Source organism: Dunckerocampus dactyliophorus, chromosome 11 (assembly GCF_027744805.1).
Source record: "Dunckerocampus dactyliophorus isolate RoL2022-P2 chromosome 11, RoL_Ddac_1.1, whole genome shotgun sequence".
NCBI classification, from domain to species: domain Eukaryota; kingdom Metazoa; phylum Chordata; class Actinopteri; order Syngnathiformes; family Syngnathidae; genus Dunckerocampus; species Dunckerocampus dactyliophorus.
In genome coordinates this window covers 11,991,505-12,010,082 of record NC_072829.1, presented here as the reverse complement: position 1 = coordinate 12,010,082, position 18,578 = coordinate 11,991,505, and the positions used below count along the sequence as shown (strand labels likewise).

Genomic DNA, 18,578 nt, shown 5'->3' with positions numbered 1-18,578 from the left:
TAGGATGGGCCCCAGGATTGATCCCTGGGGGACTCCACAGTCCAGGGGGCAGTTGACGAGGTGGAGTCACCAAGTCCCACAGCAAGGCATCTCCCGACAAATAGGACCTGAACCACTCAAGGGCAGTCCCCATGAGACACACACAGTTTTCCAAGCGAGATAAAAGAATAGTATGGTCCACTGTGTCGAAGGCAGCAGTCAGGTCTAAAAGCACTAAGATGGCTGAACCACCAGTGTCAGTCATTAAAAACAGGTCATTAAAAACCTTTAAAGTGCAGACTCAGTGCTATGAAAGGCCCTGTAACCTGACTGGAAGGTGTCTAAAATCCCATTTTCACCTAAAAAAGGCTGCATCTGTTCAAGAACACTTCTTTCTAAAATCTTTGAGATAAAAGGTAGTTTAGAAATGGGCTGATAATTTGATAAAATTGAAGGATCCAAAAGCGTCTCTATAGGAAACCATGATTAGTTTGCTGTTGGTAGCAGGTTTTAAGGATTCCATGCTTTATTTGATGTCACTAATAAATGGTCACATTGCTATAAGAACATGTGAAATTTTGTTTTCATTTTGTAAATGGTTTTGATGATGGAAATTTTGCTGATGGTTATGTATCCGGTTTCTAAAGCCAACATGGCACTCGCATTAGAAAGTCACTATATTTATAAATGGTATTATTATTATTGGAATATATTACCTGACATGGTTGTGGCAGGTTGGGTTGTTATCAATGCCGTTCTTATTGTGCAGTGTGGTAAGTGGCCATTAGTAATGTAATTGCATTAGATGTGATGCCAGTCATGTTATGTGGCTGTATGTGTAGCTTAGTACGTGTGTACAGGATGTAGTATGCTAGGGTATGTACGATACATTCATATTTGTGGACTGCAGTCCCAGGGAGATTTATTTTGGGTTCCACAAAGATGATGTTGAGCAAAAGAACACGAAATGTAAAGTCAGCATGAAAACTGTCGTAACCCCCCAAAGCACATTATTTAAATGTAGCATTGTTGGCGCCTTTTGGAGGTTTATTTCAGAAGGCTTTGGTTTGGTTTGGTTAAATTTTTTTGAACATGCATGATGGTTGCAGTACATATTATTCACTTCCTGCATTCCATGTAATATTTTTCCATATAATAATCAGTCTGATAAAAATAAATAATAAAAATATAAACAAGCAAGAACAATAAGTATAATAATCAAGACTCTTCTGCCTTATATTTAGCAAACATCAACTGCTTGTAGTATTGTTTTTTAATTTGCTCATCTCGGTACATTGTTTGATTTCCTTACTTAATCTGTTCCCTAATTTAATTCCGCATACTGAAGTGCTGTGGGTTTTCAGCGTTGTTCTCACATATAAGTGTTTTAAGCTTAATTTTCCTATAAAATCATATTTCTCCTCTGTTATAGAGAAAGACTATGACGTTTTTGGGTAACAAGTTATTGTTAACTTTATGCATTATTTTAGTAGTTTGAAAATTTACTAAATCAGCAAATTTTAATATCTGTGATTTTAAAAATAAAGGGTTTGTATGTTCTCTATACGCGGCATTATGAATTATCCTCACCGATCTTTTTTGCAGTACATTGAGTGAGTGAAGATTGCTTTTATAATTATTGCTCCATATCTCCACACAATAAGTTAGATATGGTAATACCAAAGAACAGTAAACTATGCAGAGTGATTTTTGATTAAGAACAAATTTTGCTTTATTCAGTATTTAAGTATTTCTTGCCACCTTTTGTTGTATATTTTTTTATATGAGATTTCCAACTCATTTTTTCGTCTATTATGATCCCCAGAAAAAAATGTTTTTTCACTCTTTCAATATCCACTCCGTGGTAGCGGAATAGGTGCCTCCCGTTACGTGCATTATATTTCATTGAAAGTAATGTGTGCCAGTTGGTCAATAAATCAACGAAAAGCAGTTAATTTGCATTTCCTGCAATTCTTTTCAGATGGCAAAGACACACTATATATTGGTCGGGGATTTATCATGTATTTATCGTTATCGAGGTAAAACTGCCCAATTTATCGTGATATTGATTTGAGGTCATATCGCCCAGCCCTACTATGCAGTATGGATACCCCGGTGAATTGGTATACACACACAAAAAGAACTGAACTGTTTTCCAAGTTTCTGTTTCAGATTTTTGCCATCATTTGCACAAGCAAATAGAATAATGAAAGACTGTACTGTGTTCATCCATACTGGCGTTAAGTTGTTGCCCAAGCTTCTAATGAAAGTGAGATTTGAAAACATGATTGAGTGTTTTCTCCTCAGCACCAGCAGAGGTCAATGGTGTAGAGGATGAAGAGGAGAACGTTGGGGTGGACGTGAAAGGAGCAGAGCGGGCGGTAGCTGATGACGTTACAGGGCCCAGTCGTCCCAATGCTTCACCACAACCTCCTGAGGATGACGAAGAGCAAGCAGGTATGAATTTTTTTTTTTGGCATAAATGGGAACATGCAGTTTATATATCAAAAGTCAAGTTATATGCATTGATTTGTATTTAATGTATAATGATATTTAATGATTGTTCATGTTATGATTTATTTTCTTTACTATTTAATAGGGGTGTCGGGATCTCGGGTCAAAAGATCTCTCAAAATTAAAATGTGACAACATTGAGGGTTCACTCTGTGCATTGGTTTCAAAACCATGCCGCGTTTTTTCCATAGAACAAAGGCATGAACAGAGTGAGCGCTTTTGTGAGTCATACATTGTCGTCTTCTTCTACACACAGTGCAGAAGAGTGTTACAGTAGAATTTATCATTGTTTACAGTAGATTACAATATATTGTCATCTATTTTTTATATTTCTTCATTGTACTTCTCTTAAAAGTAACGTTAAAATCTCATCTTGTTCTCGTAAACCCCATCTTGTGTATCGTCTCGCCTTGTGAACTGTGTGTCTCGTGACACACCTACTATTTAACCATTTAATGAATTATTAATTTCCATTAGCAAATGCAAATTAGCAAGTGTTATGTCTTTCCCTAGGGCCCAGTGGTTTGGTCCAGCAGTGTAGACCGCCTGGTGTTACCATTCCAAAGCCCCCACCGGTCCTCTCTGATTCGGACAGTGAGGAGGAGGAAGGCCTTACTTCAAGATTAACACCAGCTTCCTGTTCACAGCAACCTATTTCTACTACAGAAGGTGTGTACATGGCTTAAGGTTATTTGTTGCTGTGATGGATGTCTGTCAACTGGGAAACATTAAGGAAAAATACTAACAATTCATTATTAAGAATGCGCCCTTCATTGTCCGTATGTACTCCATGTATTCTCTTGCCACAGCCAGTGCATGCTAGTCCAATACTTTCATCGTTAGTAGGATCTTTTTGGGTTCCCACTGATAAGTTGGTGACTCGCTTAAGATGAGCTTCATTTGTATCACCAAATGAAAGCTACACTGAAAGTAACAAAAGCCACCAAGAAATGGTGCAGGGATACTAGTATTGTCATTTGTGTGCATGCAAAAATAACCCAAAGAATCCATGGTTGTAATACTGTACTAGGGGAGTAGATATCTATTGAGCCTGACACTGCATGAATGTCCAAATGATGAAGGTGTATAGTTTGGCTTTATCAAATTATTAGGAAGATTCTTCTAGGATTGACACAATATTGGACCTTTTTTAAATGGAATAGAAAATGATGTTATGTTAGTTATTAAGCTATTAAGTTCACATCCTTACAAAGATGTGAAAAGTCTCAAACTTTATGGCAGGTTTATTGTAATACAGAGAGATAAAATGTAAAAAGCAACTTATAAAGCTGGTTATGTACCCATGTGAAGCACACACATTAGTCCTGTCCCTTTTTCAAAGTACTCCTAATCTTAAATCAACTCAGCATGAAGAAGATGCTGGGAAAGAAGGCGCACTATTGGTGCAATCATTAATAAATGGAAGGCTCTGGAGCTCCATGCAAGATGTCAGCTGGTGGGGTAAAGGTGATTGACAGAAACGTGACGGAGCAGCCCACAATGACAAGGGAAGAGCTGGTAAATGATGACGAGGGAGTTTGAAGCACAGTCAGCAAGAAAAGCATTAGTAAGACACTTTGCTGTAATGGATTGAGATCCTGAAGTGCCCGCAAGGCCACCCTGCTCAAGACACATGAAGACATGTACAGACCCGTTTGAACGTTTGACATGAAAACACTCACACAAGGACCAAAATAGAGCTTTTTGCATGAATCAAGTGGACTCAGCAACAAAAGCATCTCTACTGTCAAACATGGAGGTGGAAACATTCTGCTTTGGTGATGTCTCTCTAACCCAAATCCTTCCTGAGATGTGTGCGCAACCCTGGTGAGAAACCTAAGAAACATCTGGCCTCTGTTCTTCCCAAAAAGACTTTATATATCAGGACGTCCATCACGAATGTAGTGTGGGTTGATCGCATGTGTCACCCACATTGTAAACGTCACTTTGGAGATGTCACATGAGATCAGTCAGCTGACATGAAGCTCGCCGTTACACCTCCGCGGTAAAGTAGGTGGTGAACAGATGTCTCCAGTTCAGTCGAGGTTATTATTCTGATTATGGATAAACCAACTCAGCGGTAAGATGCACTGCAATGCTGATAGTTATTATGTGCCATGGGTTTCGAATCACAGTCTCCCATGTAGAGCAATAAACACGAAAGTGATACACTATACAGACGTTTAGAGGGAACTGCAACACAGTAAGTAGGATAACCACGATCGTAGTAAGATTTCCCAAACTACAATATTTTACCAATGTAAGTCCCCATATATTGTAATACATAGTCACCAATACACCTGACTTGCATTACTGCTTGTAGCTCGTAGAGTTAGTGATTGGGTAATCGGAAATACACCGTTGCTTGTAAAGGTGGCACTCAGCCAAATGTGACAAGTATAAAACCTTTTAAGTAAAATACATCCTCCACCTCAGTTAGCAATTATCTTGTTGAACATTTTTGCTCTGATCACTGCAGGGACACAAGAGACAGCCACGGCTTTAAACGTAGCATTCTAGCGAGCTAACTAGTTAGCTTGCAATTTATTTATTCTGATCTTTAGGAAAGGTTTCAAGCTTTTCAAAAACCTACCACTTTTTTTCCCCCACTCAATCATGTCGGATATGCCATGGCTGCACTACTTGCAGTGTTAAAGGAAAACTGCACTTTTTTATTATTATTTTGCCCATCATCCATAATCCTGATGTGAAACATGAACATATATTTCTTTTCCTTTTCTGTGCATTCTAAAGGCAAAAAGTAGTTAACATGAGCGTGCTAACAATGGACACACCTATTTTGACGATAAAGCCCTAAAAAGAAAAACTAAAAAAAAAAAAAAAACACCAACAATGTCCATTTACATAAGTGACCTGTATATTAACCAAACCACAGCATTATTGTAGCAGCTAAAAAGAAGAACTATTATTTATCTTGCGGCGTAGCACAATGTCTCGTCAGTCTCAGCGTCACTCACAACGCCTCAAGCCACTGCCGATTGGTATACTACCTAGTTCAGCTAGCAGCTGTGTTGTTTGTGAGTTTTGAAAAGTTAACGCTAGGTTCTAAATCATACCTCGCACGTGTATTGTAGACGTTTATGGGAATAAGCCGAAAAGTTGATGAACTTTGAGATTCCACACGCTTCCAACTAAACCACAAGACAGGAGAGAAGAGTGGATACTACTGGTTCTCAACTTTGCTACGAAGAGGGAAAGGCTTCTTGAGACGTCATCTGTACTTTTGTGAAGAAGGTGTCGGACGTTTCGCTCCTCATCCGAAGAGCTTCGTCAGCGAACTAATAAGTGCTGGTAGCCTAGGCCTTAAATACAGTATTACTGTATTTAAGGTACTGTATTTAAGGCCTAGGCTACCTTAAATACAGCCTATTTAAGGCTGTATTTAAAGAATACAGTAATACTGTATTTAAGGCCTAGGCTACCAGCACTTATTAGCTCGCTGACGAAGCTCTTCGGATGAGGAGCGAAACGTCCGACACCTTCTTCACAGAAGTACAGATGACGTCTCAAGAAGCCTTTCCCTCGTTGGACAACTGCTGTACGACTGAGAGCCTACACAGACGCTTTGCTACGAAGACTCAACAAGATGCTAGGTTCTTGTCAGCATTTTTTACCCAAGGACTGTGTACAAGCTCTACGGGAGCAAGTCTTATGCTGAAAGACACAGCCATCCCAATGAGAGCAGACATTGTAAGTGACTGTTTTCATTATACTGTTATCAATGAAACGCTTAGCGCAAAGCGTGAAGAGGAGCTAAGGTGATAACCTGTAGCTTATCCTGCCTATATTCAGGCTTAAAAGATAAGGTTCTGGTTCCTCATTTGTCCAAAAGTAGTCGTCCATCATTAGTAAAACCACAGACATGCTGTTTGTATGCTGCTATGTTGACGGAAGTAGCATTAGCGCCTATCACCTCTGTGAAATCAATGCGCCTTGGAAAGAAGTTTTGGTAATGTTTAAAATGATAAAAAAATAAGGCAAAAACTGTAAGTATTACATTTGATCATGAATGTACTTGTTAATGTATGATCACAGCATGTAGATAAAATGATAAAAATTTTGTTAGAGGTTTTTTTTAGAGGGCTTTATTGTTGAAATACTGTACGTGTGTCCCATGACGTGCACTGTTAGAGCCCTCAAACTAACTTGTTTTCTGTCTTTACAACGCACAGAAAGGGAAAGAAATATGCGGCAATGTTTCACATAAAGATTGTGGATGTTGGGCAAAATTCGAAAAGTGCAGTTTTCCTTGAAGGCAATATATTGTCATGTCACATTGTTTTGCGTAATTACTGACACGTAGTGACCACAATACCACATATGACTTGTCTTTTAAAATATTTTTTGACTAATATTAGGCTGTAGTCAACCATGAAACAGCAAACAAACAAACACGTCTGTAGTCCATTTGTCATTGCAACGACAACACTTCCTCATTGTCACTAGACAGACCGCGAGATGCATTCATGGACACTCAGCTTTATTAACACAACAGCTTTATTAACGCGCGTATGTGTGGCCTAAATAAACGGAAATGCAAAGAATAACAATAAGTTGATATCACTCACTTTGTAACTCTTAATGAGGATGTACAATTTGCTGCATTTGAGTATGCTCAGAAATCCCAGAAAATTCACTCAAAATGTCAAATCAACTTAAATGACATGGTGTTTTTGAACGCAACTCCTCATTGCTCACAATAACACAGTTAAAGTCTGATTCAAATATTCTGCTATGAAAGAAACCAGTGTTTTCATAAAAAAGAAATCAGGAGGGGGCAAACACTTGTTCACACCACTGTATATAATCCTGCCGTCATTGATCTATGTTTCAATAAAATACAGAAAAATTATCATATTTCAGACATAGTGTGACATTGTGATATTTGAAAATCGTGATTAATTTGACAGCCCTCATAGTGGTATCAATCTGTTCCAGAAAGCCAAAAATATTAAGATAAAATTAGTTTTTATAGTTTTACAATTATAGATTTGCATGCAGAAAACAATTAGAAATGCATATCGATGATGAATAAAAGGGATAAGTGAACATTTAAGGTTACTTTGACCTTCATTGAAGATGTGATTATTGCCAAAGACACAATGTGGCAGCGAGATCAACACGGACACCACCTTGATGTTTTGTTATGAGTAATTTCTTGAATTCAATAGTGTTGCTCACCTTTATCAAAATGCTTCCACTTACAATTTGTCTGGCTCTCTTTTGGCTTATTTTGCAGCCGTGATCAAATGAATCGCCCCCCCATCCCAAAACATTGCTTTGCATCTCAAAATGTCCACTTTACATATTTTCTATAGGATTAAAGTCTGCAGACTGGTTTGGCCTCTCCATAAATCTAATGTGCTTTTTCTTGACTTCGCTCCTTTGTTGCCCTTTTAATATAAACCATACCACAATGCCATCAAATTCTGGATTCGTCATGTATTTTGGAAGCGAGTAAAGGCAATGGAATAATGATTTCCCAAACTGCGTGTGTATGTGTGTGTGTGTGTGTGTGTGTGTGTGTGTGACACGTTGATTGTGTATACTGGAGAATATCATGTATGACTTCAATATGTTTCCAGGTAAAGGGAAGACTCCTCTGCGGAGGAGCACCAATGTGCCTGCATCAGCGACAGTCTCCCTGAATGGAGATGGGAAGCCTCCTACATCTGTGGGCAGCTGTGAAAAGAGCTGTCAGGTGACCAGTGAACAGATCAAGGCGGACATGAAGGCTGCGTCTGATAACAGCCGTAGAACGAGCAGTAAAGGAGTCAACACAGAAGGAGGGGAGACCTCAGCAAGAGCAGACCCTTGCACAGTGCAGGGTTCTGGTGTCTGTGGGGCAGCAGAGAGACCGGCGACTGAATGTGTGGCCGGGGCTGGACCCGGACATGAGGGGGTGGGTAGTAGGAGTACCCACAGAGAAACCATATCTATGGACAGTGCTGCGGAAAGTGGCAGAACTAGAGAGAGTGCAGAAAGTCACTCTTGCAACAGTGGCACAAGGGAATCTGGGGTAAGGCAGACCTCCGGCACTGTTGATGCAGAACATCTGGAACCTGTTGGTTCTGCTTCAAATCAGACTTCACGGCAACTGGCTGGTCAGGGGAACAGACGACCACTCCCTGTTGCTCATCGGTCAAGTTCAAAGCGAGGTCTGAACAGAAATGAGGACTCCATACCCAGACGACCTTTGACCCGGTCTTGCACTCGAATGTCTGCTGTGTGTCTGGTACCTGAGACAGGTAATGTTCACTGACGATATCAATAATGGGGAAAAAGCTTTCAGTCTAGAAACACAAGTCAAACTAATGCTTGAACTTATGTAGTATTACTCACTGCAGTCACAAGATGGCAGTAAACTTCCATCACAAAATTATTTTGCTGAATATTAGGGGTGCAACAGCACAGGTAACCCACGGTACAGTCCGTATCTCGGTAATTGGGCTAAGTTTTCGGCTTTGTCTCGGTATATTTTTGGTGCGTAAAGAGAACAACTTTTCTCCCAAAATTCTCTTTTTATTATTTATCATTACATTACATTATTTGTCAAATGAAGCTTGAAAATGGAATTGCAATTTACCTGCAGGTAATTCTCCAATAAAGATTCTCAAAAAAAAAATTGATAACGCATACAGAAAAATGGAAGGATGTGGTTGCCACTTTGATGTGTACATTAACTGTAGGTCAGTGTATTGTACTATAAGATATATATATAAGCTTTGTGGTATAGGTGACAAAGCAAATTAGTGCCTTTTCGTCTGCTTTTAGGCAAACTGACCCTCACTGGAAAGATGTACAGCGGGGGCATCCAAAGTGCGGCGCGAGGGCCTTTTGCGGCCTGCGGCACATTCTAAAAATATAATTTAAGTAAACTAAAAAAAAAAAAGTGCAAAAATGGAGACATCAACAGTAATTTTACAAGTTGTATTCTAATGAGAATAAAAAGAGAATTTTACACGAATAAACTTGTAATAATATGAGGAAAAAAATAATTTCAGTGCCATAAAGTTGAAATATTAAAGAAAAAATATAAATATGAAAAAAATCTAAAAATATATATTAAAATCCTTTCTTGTAGCACACAAATTTCTTGCCAATATCTCCAACAGCTTTCACAAGGAGACTTTGTTTGGATTACTCCTCCGGCATTTTGAGAGAGTCGCTGGGTCATCATATGTGTTGGAAGACTGGGTTTACTTAAAAGAAAAGAAATTAAATAATCTCCAAACAAACAAAACAAAACAAATGTAATTTTTGAACAACTAGGTTGGCGAAGAAGTTATAATATTATGGGAGTGAAGTCAAAATATTATGAGAATAGCGTCATAATATTACCAAAAGAATAATAAAAAAAATAAAAGGCTTTTCCACCTATATTACAAAGCTGAGATGAATTTTTTTAATTAGTATTTTAGAATATATAGTTTCTTAGCATATCTACAGTACATGTGTTGCTTTACAAAATATGAAAGTGGTCCTTGCATCCATTCATTTTTCACTATGTGGCCCTTACTGGGAAAAGTTTGGAGACCCCTGATGTACAGTATGGAAAATGGAATATTATGTCACAGTGAGGGCTTTTCGCCAGCCTGGACAGACCACACACACACACACACACACACACACACACAAGGAGGATTGTCCTGTACAGGGCGTACTGAAAAGTACACAGTTTTACTGTGTACCGTTACATCCCTATTGGCTACTATGGCTACCATTTCTCTACGCACAAATTTACACAGATGTAATGATTCATTGCTTAGATAATGTGCCAACCCTTTACCCAGTGGAAATCATTTTACTAATCATGTTGTGTAATATTGCTTACCAACCAACACGACTTGGGGCAGGTACCAAGATGCTGCTTGAAGGTACCTCTGTAATGGTGATGAACCGAAATACAGGAATCTACAGTCCTGTGACAAAAGGACACCCTGCCATGTAACTTTTCTAAGCGCTGCACACAAATGAGTGAAAATTTGCTACAAGGTGCACCCCTGCTGTTCCATTATTTCTCTGACAAATAAACCCATTGTGGCACTGGCATTTCTCTGACAAATAAACCCATTGTGGCACTGTTATTAAATCCCAAAGTTTGAGCCCATAAAGTCAAACCCCAAAACATCAACCAAAATGACATGTGGTATAGAGCAACTAATTGACCTTACATAATTAGCATTTATCTAATTATTTGAAATCTGAGGATATCTGTATACCATGTGTGCTAGCCTGTGTTCCAACAACTCAAAGGGTGTGCTACATGTTATTACAGTCAAGAAAAAATGAAGACACCATGGGGTGTTTTTTTTTTCCCCCCACAACTGTACAGTACATTAGAGTTCATTCCAAAGTTTGTGTCCTTTCTTGCCAATATTCATCATTATTACTGGACAAATGAAGATAGAAATGTGCTCTAAGGTTGTGTAGGTGTTTCCAGTAACGCTAATGAAAAAAATGATTTCCATTCATAAACACAAAAACATGTTTGTTTAAATGAATTTGAACACTTATGTCTATGGCTAGATCTTCCAAGAGCCAGGCCCCGTGTAACGTCAAGGAGGAAAAGAATGGCTGACAAATCAACCAGTACTTCAGACCCGGTTACAGAAGACGACCATGAACAGGTACCATCCAGCACTTTGACACTGACACTTTTTCTATCATATCATTTGATCAATGGAATGTACGTGTTTAAGCCTAGGTCACAATCGGCCGGATGTATGAGTTTTTTGGCATTCCCCAAATGGCTCAGTTTTTTTTTTTTTTGTGCATGGAGAAAGTAGTTGTGGTGACCGTGAAGGAATAAGATCTCAATAAGCATGGAGGACTGATTACATTTCTGAACGTGCGTTGGCCGCACTAATTACGTATGTCGGGTGCACGTGTGGTGCACATCACACATAAAAGTCCGCAAGTGCGAGGTACGAAAAAGTTGACATTTTGCCCAAACCTGACACCAGCAAAATGTCCAAAAGACACATGTTGGCCATACAGACGACGCACAAAGACATACGAAATGTGTGAGTAGAGTTTGTTTGACATGACAAAGAACCTCTGCAGCCGGTCTTCGGCTCGAAAAATCAACACGTCACGCGCGTGTCTTCCGTGTGCTTCTTGTTTTTTTTGCACGTAGACCGGCCGTACGTACAGTAGGATTTACTCAACTTGTTTCCACATCATTGTTTATTTGGTGGATCATCGAAACACATTTATTGTACCATATTTTGCCTTTTCTCTAACAGAAAAAATGGAGTGTGGAGGTGGATGAGATAAATACGTCAGTCTTAAATCAGTAACTTGTGCAGTAAGAAAATTAGTAGGATTTGTATTAGTCGTGGAACCAATATGTTATTTTTTGAAGCCACTGGGTGTCGCATTTGAATCTGATGTTGAATTGAGCCTTCAATGCACTTTCATTTATTTCAAAATGGAGCATGTTTATTCATATTTATAGCTTACCTAAAATTACTTTGAATTATATTTATGGCATATGGCTTCTTATAAAACAAATGCAACAGTTGCCCTTGCAAGTTATCATGCTTGGACCCGTACAGTCCAACTGTAGAGTGCCTTGCGAAAGTATTCGACCCCCTTGAACTTTTTGACCTTTTGCCACATTTCAAGATTCAAGAGTTTTATTGTCATATGCATAGTAAAACAGGCAGTTATACTATGCAATGAAATTCAGGCTTCAAACATAAAGATATGAAATTGGAATTTTTGTGAAGAATCAACGCCCAAGTGGGACAAAATTGTGAAGTGGAACAAAATTTATTGGATATTTTAAACTTTAACAAATAAAAAACTGAAAAGTGGGGCATGCAAAATTATTCTGACCCCCTGAATTAATACTTTTGTAGAACCACCTTTTGTTGCAATTACAGCTGTAAGTCTTTTGGGGTATGTCTCCATCTGTTTTGCACATCTCGAGACTGATTTTCGCCCATTTTTCCTTGCAAAACAGCTCAAGCTCAGTAAGGTTAGATGGTGAGTGTTTGTGAACAGCAGTTTTCAGATCTTTCCACAGATTGTCAATTGGATTCATGTCTAGACTTTGACTTGGCCCTTCGAACACCTGGATAGGTTTAGTTTTGAACCATTCCATTGTAGATTTTGCGTTATGTTCTGGCTAGAACAGGGGTGTCAAACTCATGCAATGGAGGGCCGAGACACTGCAGGTTTTCTTTCCAGCCAGTCACTAAAGCAGGTGATTTTAATGATCAACACCTCAGTTTGTGGGAAGGAGCTCATCAATTAAATCATCTGCTGAAGAAACTGGTTGGAGAGAAAACCTGCAGCGTCTCGGCCCTCCAGGGCACGAGTTTGACACATGTGGGCTAGAAGGTAACCCTCCTCCCCATTGTCAGGTCTTTTGCAGATTCCAACAGGTTTTCCTCCAAAATGGCCCTGTATTTGGCTCCATCCATCTCAATTTTAACCATCTTCCCTGTCCCTGCTGAAATAAAGCAGTTCCAGACCATGATGCTGCCCCCACCATGTTTGACAGTGGGACGGTGTGTTCAGGGTGATGTGCAGTGTTACTTTTACGCCAAACATAACGTTTTGCATTTTGCCCAAAAAGTTCAATTTTGGTTTCATCTGACCACAGCACCTTCTTTCACTTGTTTGGTGTGTCTCCCAGGTGGCTGATGACAAATTTTAAGCAAGACTTTTATGGATTTCTTTCAGAAATGGTTTTCTTCTTGCCACTTTTCCATAAAGGCCAGATTTGTACAGTGTGCGACTAATAGTTGTCCGATGGATTGTTTCCCCCACCTCAGCTGTGGAACTCTGCAGTTCAGTCAGAGTGATCACGGGCCTCTTGGCTGCATCTCTGATCAGTGCTCTCCTTGTTTGGGCTAAAGGTTTAGAGGGGTGGCTTAGATAGGTTTGCAGTGGTCTGATACTTTTTCCATTTCAAAATGATTGTTTGAACAGTGCACCGAGATCTTTAAAGCTTGTGAAATCTTTTTATATCTTAATCCTGCTTTAAATTTCTATCTACACCAGATAGAACACACCAGGCAGTATCTCGGAACTGTCTGGTGTGTTCTTTGCTCTTCATGATGCTGTTTGCGCTTTAAACAGACCTCTGAGAGCAGAGCAGAGCCAGTGCATTTATACTGAAACTTGATTACACACAGGTGGACTCTATCATCATCAGTCATTTAGGTCAAAATTGGATCATTCAGAAATCCTCAGAGAACTTCTGGAGTGACTTGGCTGCACTGACAGTAAAGGGGCCTAATAATATCACACGCCCCACTTTCTGTTTTTTATTTCTAAAAAAATAGAAGTTAAAAATATTGTTTAAATTTTGTTCCATTTCACGATTGTGTCCGGCTTAGTGTTGATTCTTCACAAAATATTCCAATTTTATATCTTTGTTTGAAGCCTGAAATGTGGCAAAAGGTCCAAAAGTTCAAGAGGGCTGAATACTTTCGCAATGCACTGTACATATGATGTGCATCTTGTTTTTTTTTGTTTTTTTGATAAACCTGCCCTGTTGAGCAGCTTAGACATGCAATATGAGTAAACTGCATGATTGTTTTGGCAAAAACTCCTGTTCTAGTGGCATTACAAATGTACTGTTAAAACCACCAAACAGAACATGTTTAGAGGGATGATAAAGAAGAAAGACAGAAAAGACAGCGTTAGGTCTCATCATTGACTGTGACTAGAGCCTGAGTAGGGAAAATTGGTGAAGGGTTAGGGGAAGAGAAGGTACCAAAACATAGCCACAAATGGTGAGAGCATCCACTTCACTAGCCAATCATACCTTGCCTTCATGCCACATTTGGCGAGTGTGAGCGTGCTGATCTGCGCCCAAGCACGGCATAGTGCGTCTAAATTAGTGTTCCTTAATTAATACAATGGTTCCTCCATCAAGGAATAAATGACAGTTACCACTTGGCAATAAGAAATAATCAGAGCTGCTCAAGAAAGACTGCAATTAATCCAAAGTCAGAGAAGTTGCATTACTCCAGCAGAATAGGCAAGGCAAGTTTATTCAGAGAGCACAATTCATACACATGAGTAAAATCACTAACATCACATAAAAATCATTACATAAAATTCCATAAATCATTCATAAAACAAATAAGGTGAAAAATCAAGAGTGTCTACACTCTTGATTTTTCACCTTATTTGTGAAACTGTGCATATGGCAATACTTTCAGTTGCCATATGCACAGTTGAATAGAAGTGTTTTCAGCCTGGGTTGTTGGAACATTGCCAAAGTTGAGGATTGTCACACATCTTCTAGAAGATTGTTCCAGATTTTGGCAGTATAAAACTGAAATGCAGTCTCACCGTGTTTAGTACTTACTCTGGGCACCCGCAGGCGACCACTCCCTGAGCTTCTCAGAGCTTGAGATGGTTTATGTGGCTCGAACATGTCAGATGTACTTTGGCGCAACACCATGAAAAGACTTGTACACAAGCAGAGCTGTTTTAAAGTCTATTCTCTGAGCAACAGGAAGCCATTGCAGAGACCTTGCAGTGCAGAGGTTTTAGAGAAAGAATCTCAAGGTGACTGATAACACTTTCTCTCTGTTTCTGTGGGCCAAAAACAATGATTTCAGTTTGAGTTTAGCTGGAGAAAGTTGTTTTGCATCCACACACTGATCTGTTTGATGCAGTGACAAGATAAATCTGCAGGACCATGTTCACGTAGATGTGTTCAGTGACATGTAGATCTGTTTGTCGTCTGCATAGTTGTGGTAGGACATATTGTAGCTGCTTGTTAGCTAGCCTAGAGGGAGCATGTACAGATTGAGCAATCTTCTGACCTGGGGAACCCCACAGGTCATAGCCTAATTGCTGAGACACAGTTACCAATTCCAACAAAGTACTTCCTGTCCTCCAGATGGGACGTGAACCAGTTTAGACCAGTACCAGAGATTCCCACCCAATTTTCAAACCTCTGTAATAAAATCACGTGATCAACTGTGTCAAAGGCAGCGCTCAGGTCCAGCAGAATTAAAACTGAGACTTTACCTGCATCTGTTTTCAGACGGATATCTTTTGTCACCTTGATCAGAGCTGTCTCAGTGCTGTGGTGGGGCCTTAAAGCTGACTGGAAAATATCAAACACATTGTTAGAGAGGAGAAAGTCAGTAAACTGTTGGTATGCAACCTTTTCCAACATTTTTGTCAGGAATGGCAGGTTTGATATGGGCCGATAATTGTTCAGTACTGTGGCATCAAGACTGCTCTTCTTCAAAAGAGGCTTAATGACAGCAGTTCTTAGGGCCTTTGGAAATGTTCCAGTCTGAATTGAGATGTTAAGTACAGTAGATGTGTGAGTTGTAGCAAACTGCTCAGCACAGACTTTAGAAATCTAGTGGGAGCACATTGATGGACCCAGACTTCAGATGATTTCTTCAACTGTTTTGTCAATGACTGGTGTGAAACGTGTCAGCTTGAGATGTCTAGCTGGCTGCAGAATAGTTATGTGTTGTCGAAATGATTGAATTTTTTTATGCCATGAACTTTGTCGTGAAAGAATGTTGCAAACTTATTGCACTTAGATGTAGAAATGAGTTGTAAGGGCAGTGAAACAGGAGTGTTTGTTAATTTGTTCACTGGAGCAAACAGTACACGAGAGTTGTTATTACTGTTGGTGATGATTTCAGAAAAATAATTTTTCCTTGTTCTACTACAAGCCGGCTGAATTTCTTCACCCTCCAGTCGATGTTTGGGAGAGGTCCACTGATGAACGATGGTATTGCCACTTTATGAAGACTCTCAAATAGTTCATTAAAGTATTTTTAAGGTTTCAGACTGTTGCATTATGACATCCACTTCACCCACATGAACAATCAGATGTTTCACGCCTTGGTGTTTTGCCAGTTCCTCATGTTATCAGTTTAGTGATGTCAGAGACAGTGGCACTAGGATAGCTGGAAGTAACAATTCTGTTTGTTTATGTGAGATATGGCTGCGTCTCCAAGCACCAGAGTATCTTTGGCCTTGGCAATTGGCACAGTTTTTCTGTCTGGGTGCCGCTTTATGCTGACTCCATGGTGACAGTTTTCTTTGTTTTATTAGAAACACATTTGGCTCTGACAGTGGTAAAAATCTGTTAGTTAGCTTTATTTCTGGTGATGATAAATCTCCGTAGATACCAACATTTCGACTTAGCCCCAGGTCTATTATAAGTGTCTTTACAGAGTCTTGAAAATGACACAGTATCGTTTAGGACAATTTTATCACCCTTTCCTTTGGAGGTAAATGTGGACATCTTACCACTGGATTGCACTGGGAGCGTTTCATGGGGTCCTTTTTCGGTTTCCAAGGCAAAAATCCTTGCTTGTAGCACACAAATTTCTTGCCGATATCTCCGACAGCTTTCACAAGGAGACTTTGTTTGGATTACTCCTCCGGCCTTTTGAGAGAGTCGCTGGCTCGTCAGATGTGTTGGAAAAATGAAAAAAAAGATTCAAAAAGCCTGTGTTTACTTAAAAGAAAATTAATTAAATAATCTCAAACTTGGGAGAAAGTAGAATGATTTCAAAGTGAGGGGGAAAAAAAGCAGTAAGCGACATAACTAAGCAGGAGCAAGCAAAGACACGCCTGCACGCGACGGAAGCACCCACCCTCCAAGAATAGAAGTGAAGGGGCAATAAACGGGTCGTCGCAAGAATAGTCAGTGTGAGCACGGGCCAATGGGGGGACCAGGAGTGGCTTGTGGTGGGGGGGGGGGTTCTCGTCCAAGGCCAGCACTGTTCAGATGGCCAGGTGTTAATATACCCGAACTACTTGAATTATACATTTTGGAAATTTCTTTTCCATCAATGGATGCCCGGGCGCTAGCCAAGTAAGCAACACTCTTTCGTGCATGTGCCAGCTCCACTCGTGGCCGTAGCTCCGTCCTTCTCAATCCTCCTCTTCATCTTTTCACCAAAGTGGTGACTGACATGTTAAGTGTTGTGTGACAGAGTGTATACAAGCATTAATATGATTTGATATAATAGACTTTAGACTTTTGTGAGGGGACAGTAAGAATCATATGAAGTATAAGAACATACAAAATACACAATGTAACCTAGCTTCTTTCCCATTATTACAGCCATTATTGTACATATTGTTTCACCTATTTCAGGTTTTGTCCCTGAAGAGCAAGAACCTGGTGGGAATCACTCTGACCAACTGTGGAATCACTGACCTGATCCTTAAAGACTGCCCGAAGATGATGTTCATTCATGGTAAAGTATTTTTTTGCAAGACTTTGACTGAAGCTGAAACATGAGGCACTCACCTTTGCAAATGCTGTGGCTTGAGCGACAGATTCAATTAGGTTGCGCCTCTTCTATGTATTTTTTTTTTAACTCTGCTTTTACCCTGCGATTGGCTGGCGAACTGTCCAAGGTGTACCCCACCTCACACCCAAAGTCAGCTGGGATAGGCTCCAGTATGCCCCCGCGACTCTAATTAGGATAAGCGGCATAGAAAATGGATAGGTGGACTCTGCTTTTATGAAGATACTGCTTGTTTAGTTTTTTTTATTTTTGGTTTATTATTAGTGTTGTGGTGTGAACTGCACTTACTTCATACTTGGAGCTTTTACTACTAGGGATGCTCCGAGCGATCGGCCACTAATCAGTGCCTTTCAATGCTGAACACACAAGTCGATCACCTGTGGCTAGCACTATTGCAGTCCGCATCGACCCTTTCGTGCAGTGCAGTGTCTTGCTCTAGCTCACGTCCTGGGAATCGTCGCCCCCCCCCCATTTTCCTTCACAACAAAAACAATCAATCCATCATTTTGGAGCCTCACGGTGTGATCATCAGGCAAACGCCAGCTAACGCAGCCATGTTGCTAACCCTCACTCGTATGTGTGTGACAGTCTTACGGCTAAGCTAATAACCACAAAAATAATTGAATTCATTGGACGAGAGCAGCCTTTCTCAGCGGTGAATGACACCGGGTTCGCCGAAGTCTCCCTAAAGAAGGTGTCATCCTCTGGAAGTTTCACAAGTGATATGTGTTGTTTTTGTAAGTACGTTTTTGTCTAAATTAAGGTCATTTTATGGTTCCTTTTTTCATATCATAT

At 39.9% G+C, this 18,578-nt stretch overlaps 1 protein-coding gene across 4 annotated transcripts in view; it reads left to right on the top strand.

Moving 5' to 3' along the window:
- Nucleotides 1-18,578, top strand: part of fbxo38 (F-box protein 38) — a 55,920-nt gene that overhangs the window by 27,671 nt on the left and 9,671 nt on the right. For 3 of the 4 annotated variants that reach the window (XM_054791700.1, XM_054791699.1, XM_054791702.1), the window contains 5 exons: nucleotides 2,287-2,436; nucleotides 3,007-3,162; nucleotides 8,100-8,762; nucleotides 11,044-11,144; nucleotides 17,627-17,729. In XM_054791700.1, coding sequence (XP_054647675.1) covers nucleotides 2,287-2,436; nucleotides 3,007-3,162; nucleotides 8,100-8,762; nucleotides 11,044-11,144; nucleotides 17,627-17,729 — 1,173 coding nt within the window. Of the gene's footprint in view, nucleotides 1-2,286; nucleotides 2,437-3,006; nucleotides 3,163-8,099; nucleotides 8,763-11,043; nucleotides 11,145-17,626; nucleotides 17,730-18,371; nucleotides 18,521-18,578 lie in introns of all 4 variants that reach the window. The other variant, XR_008572848.1, reaches the window with a different exon arrangement.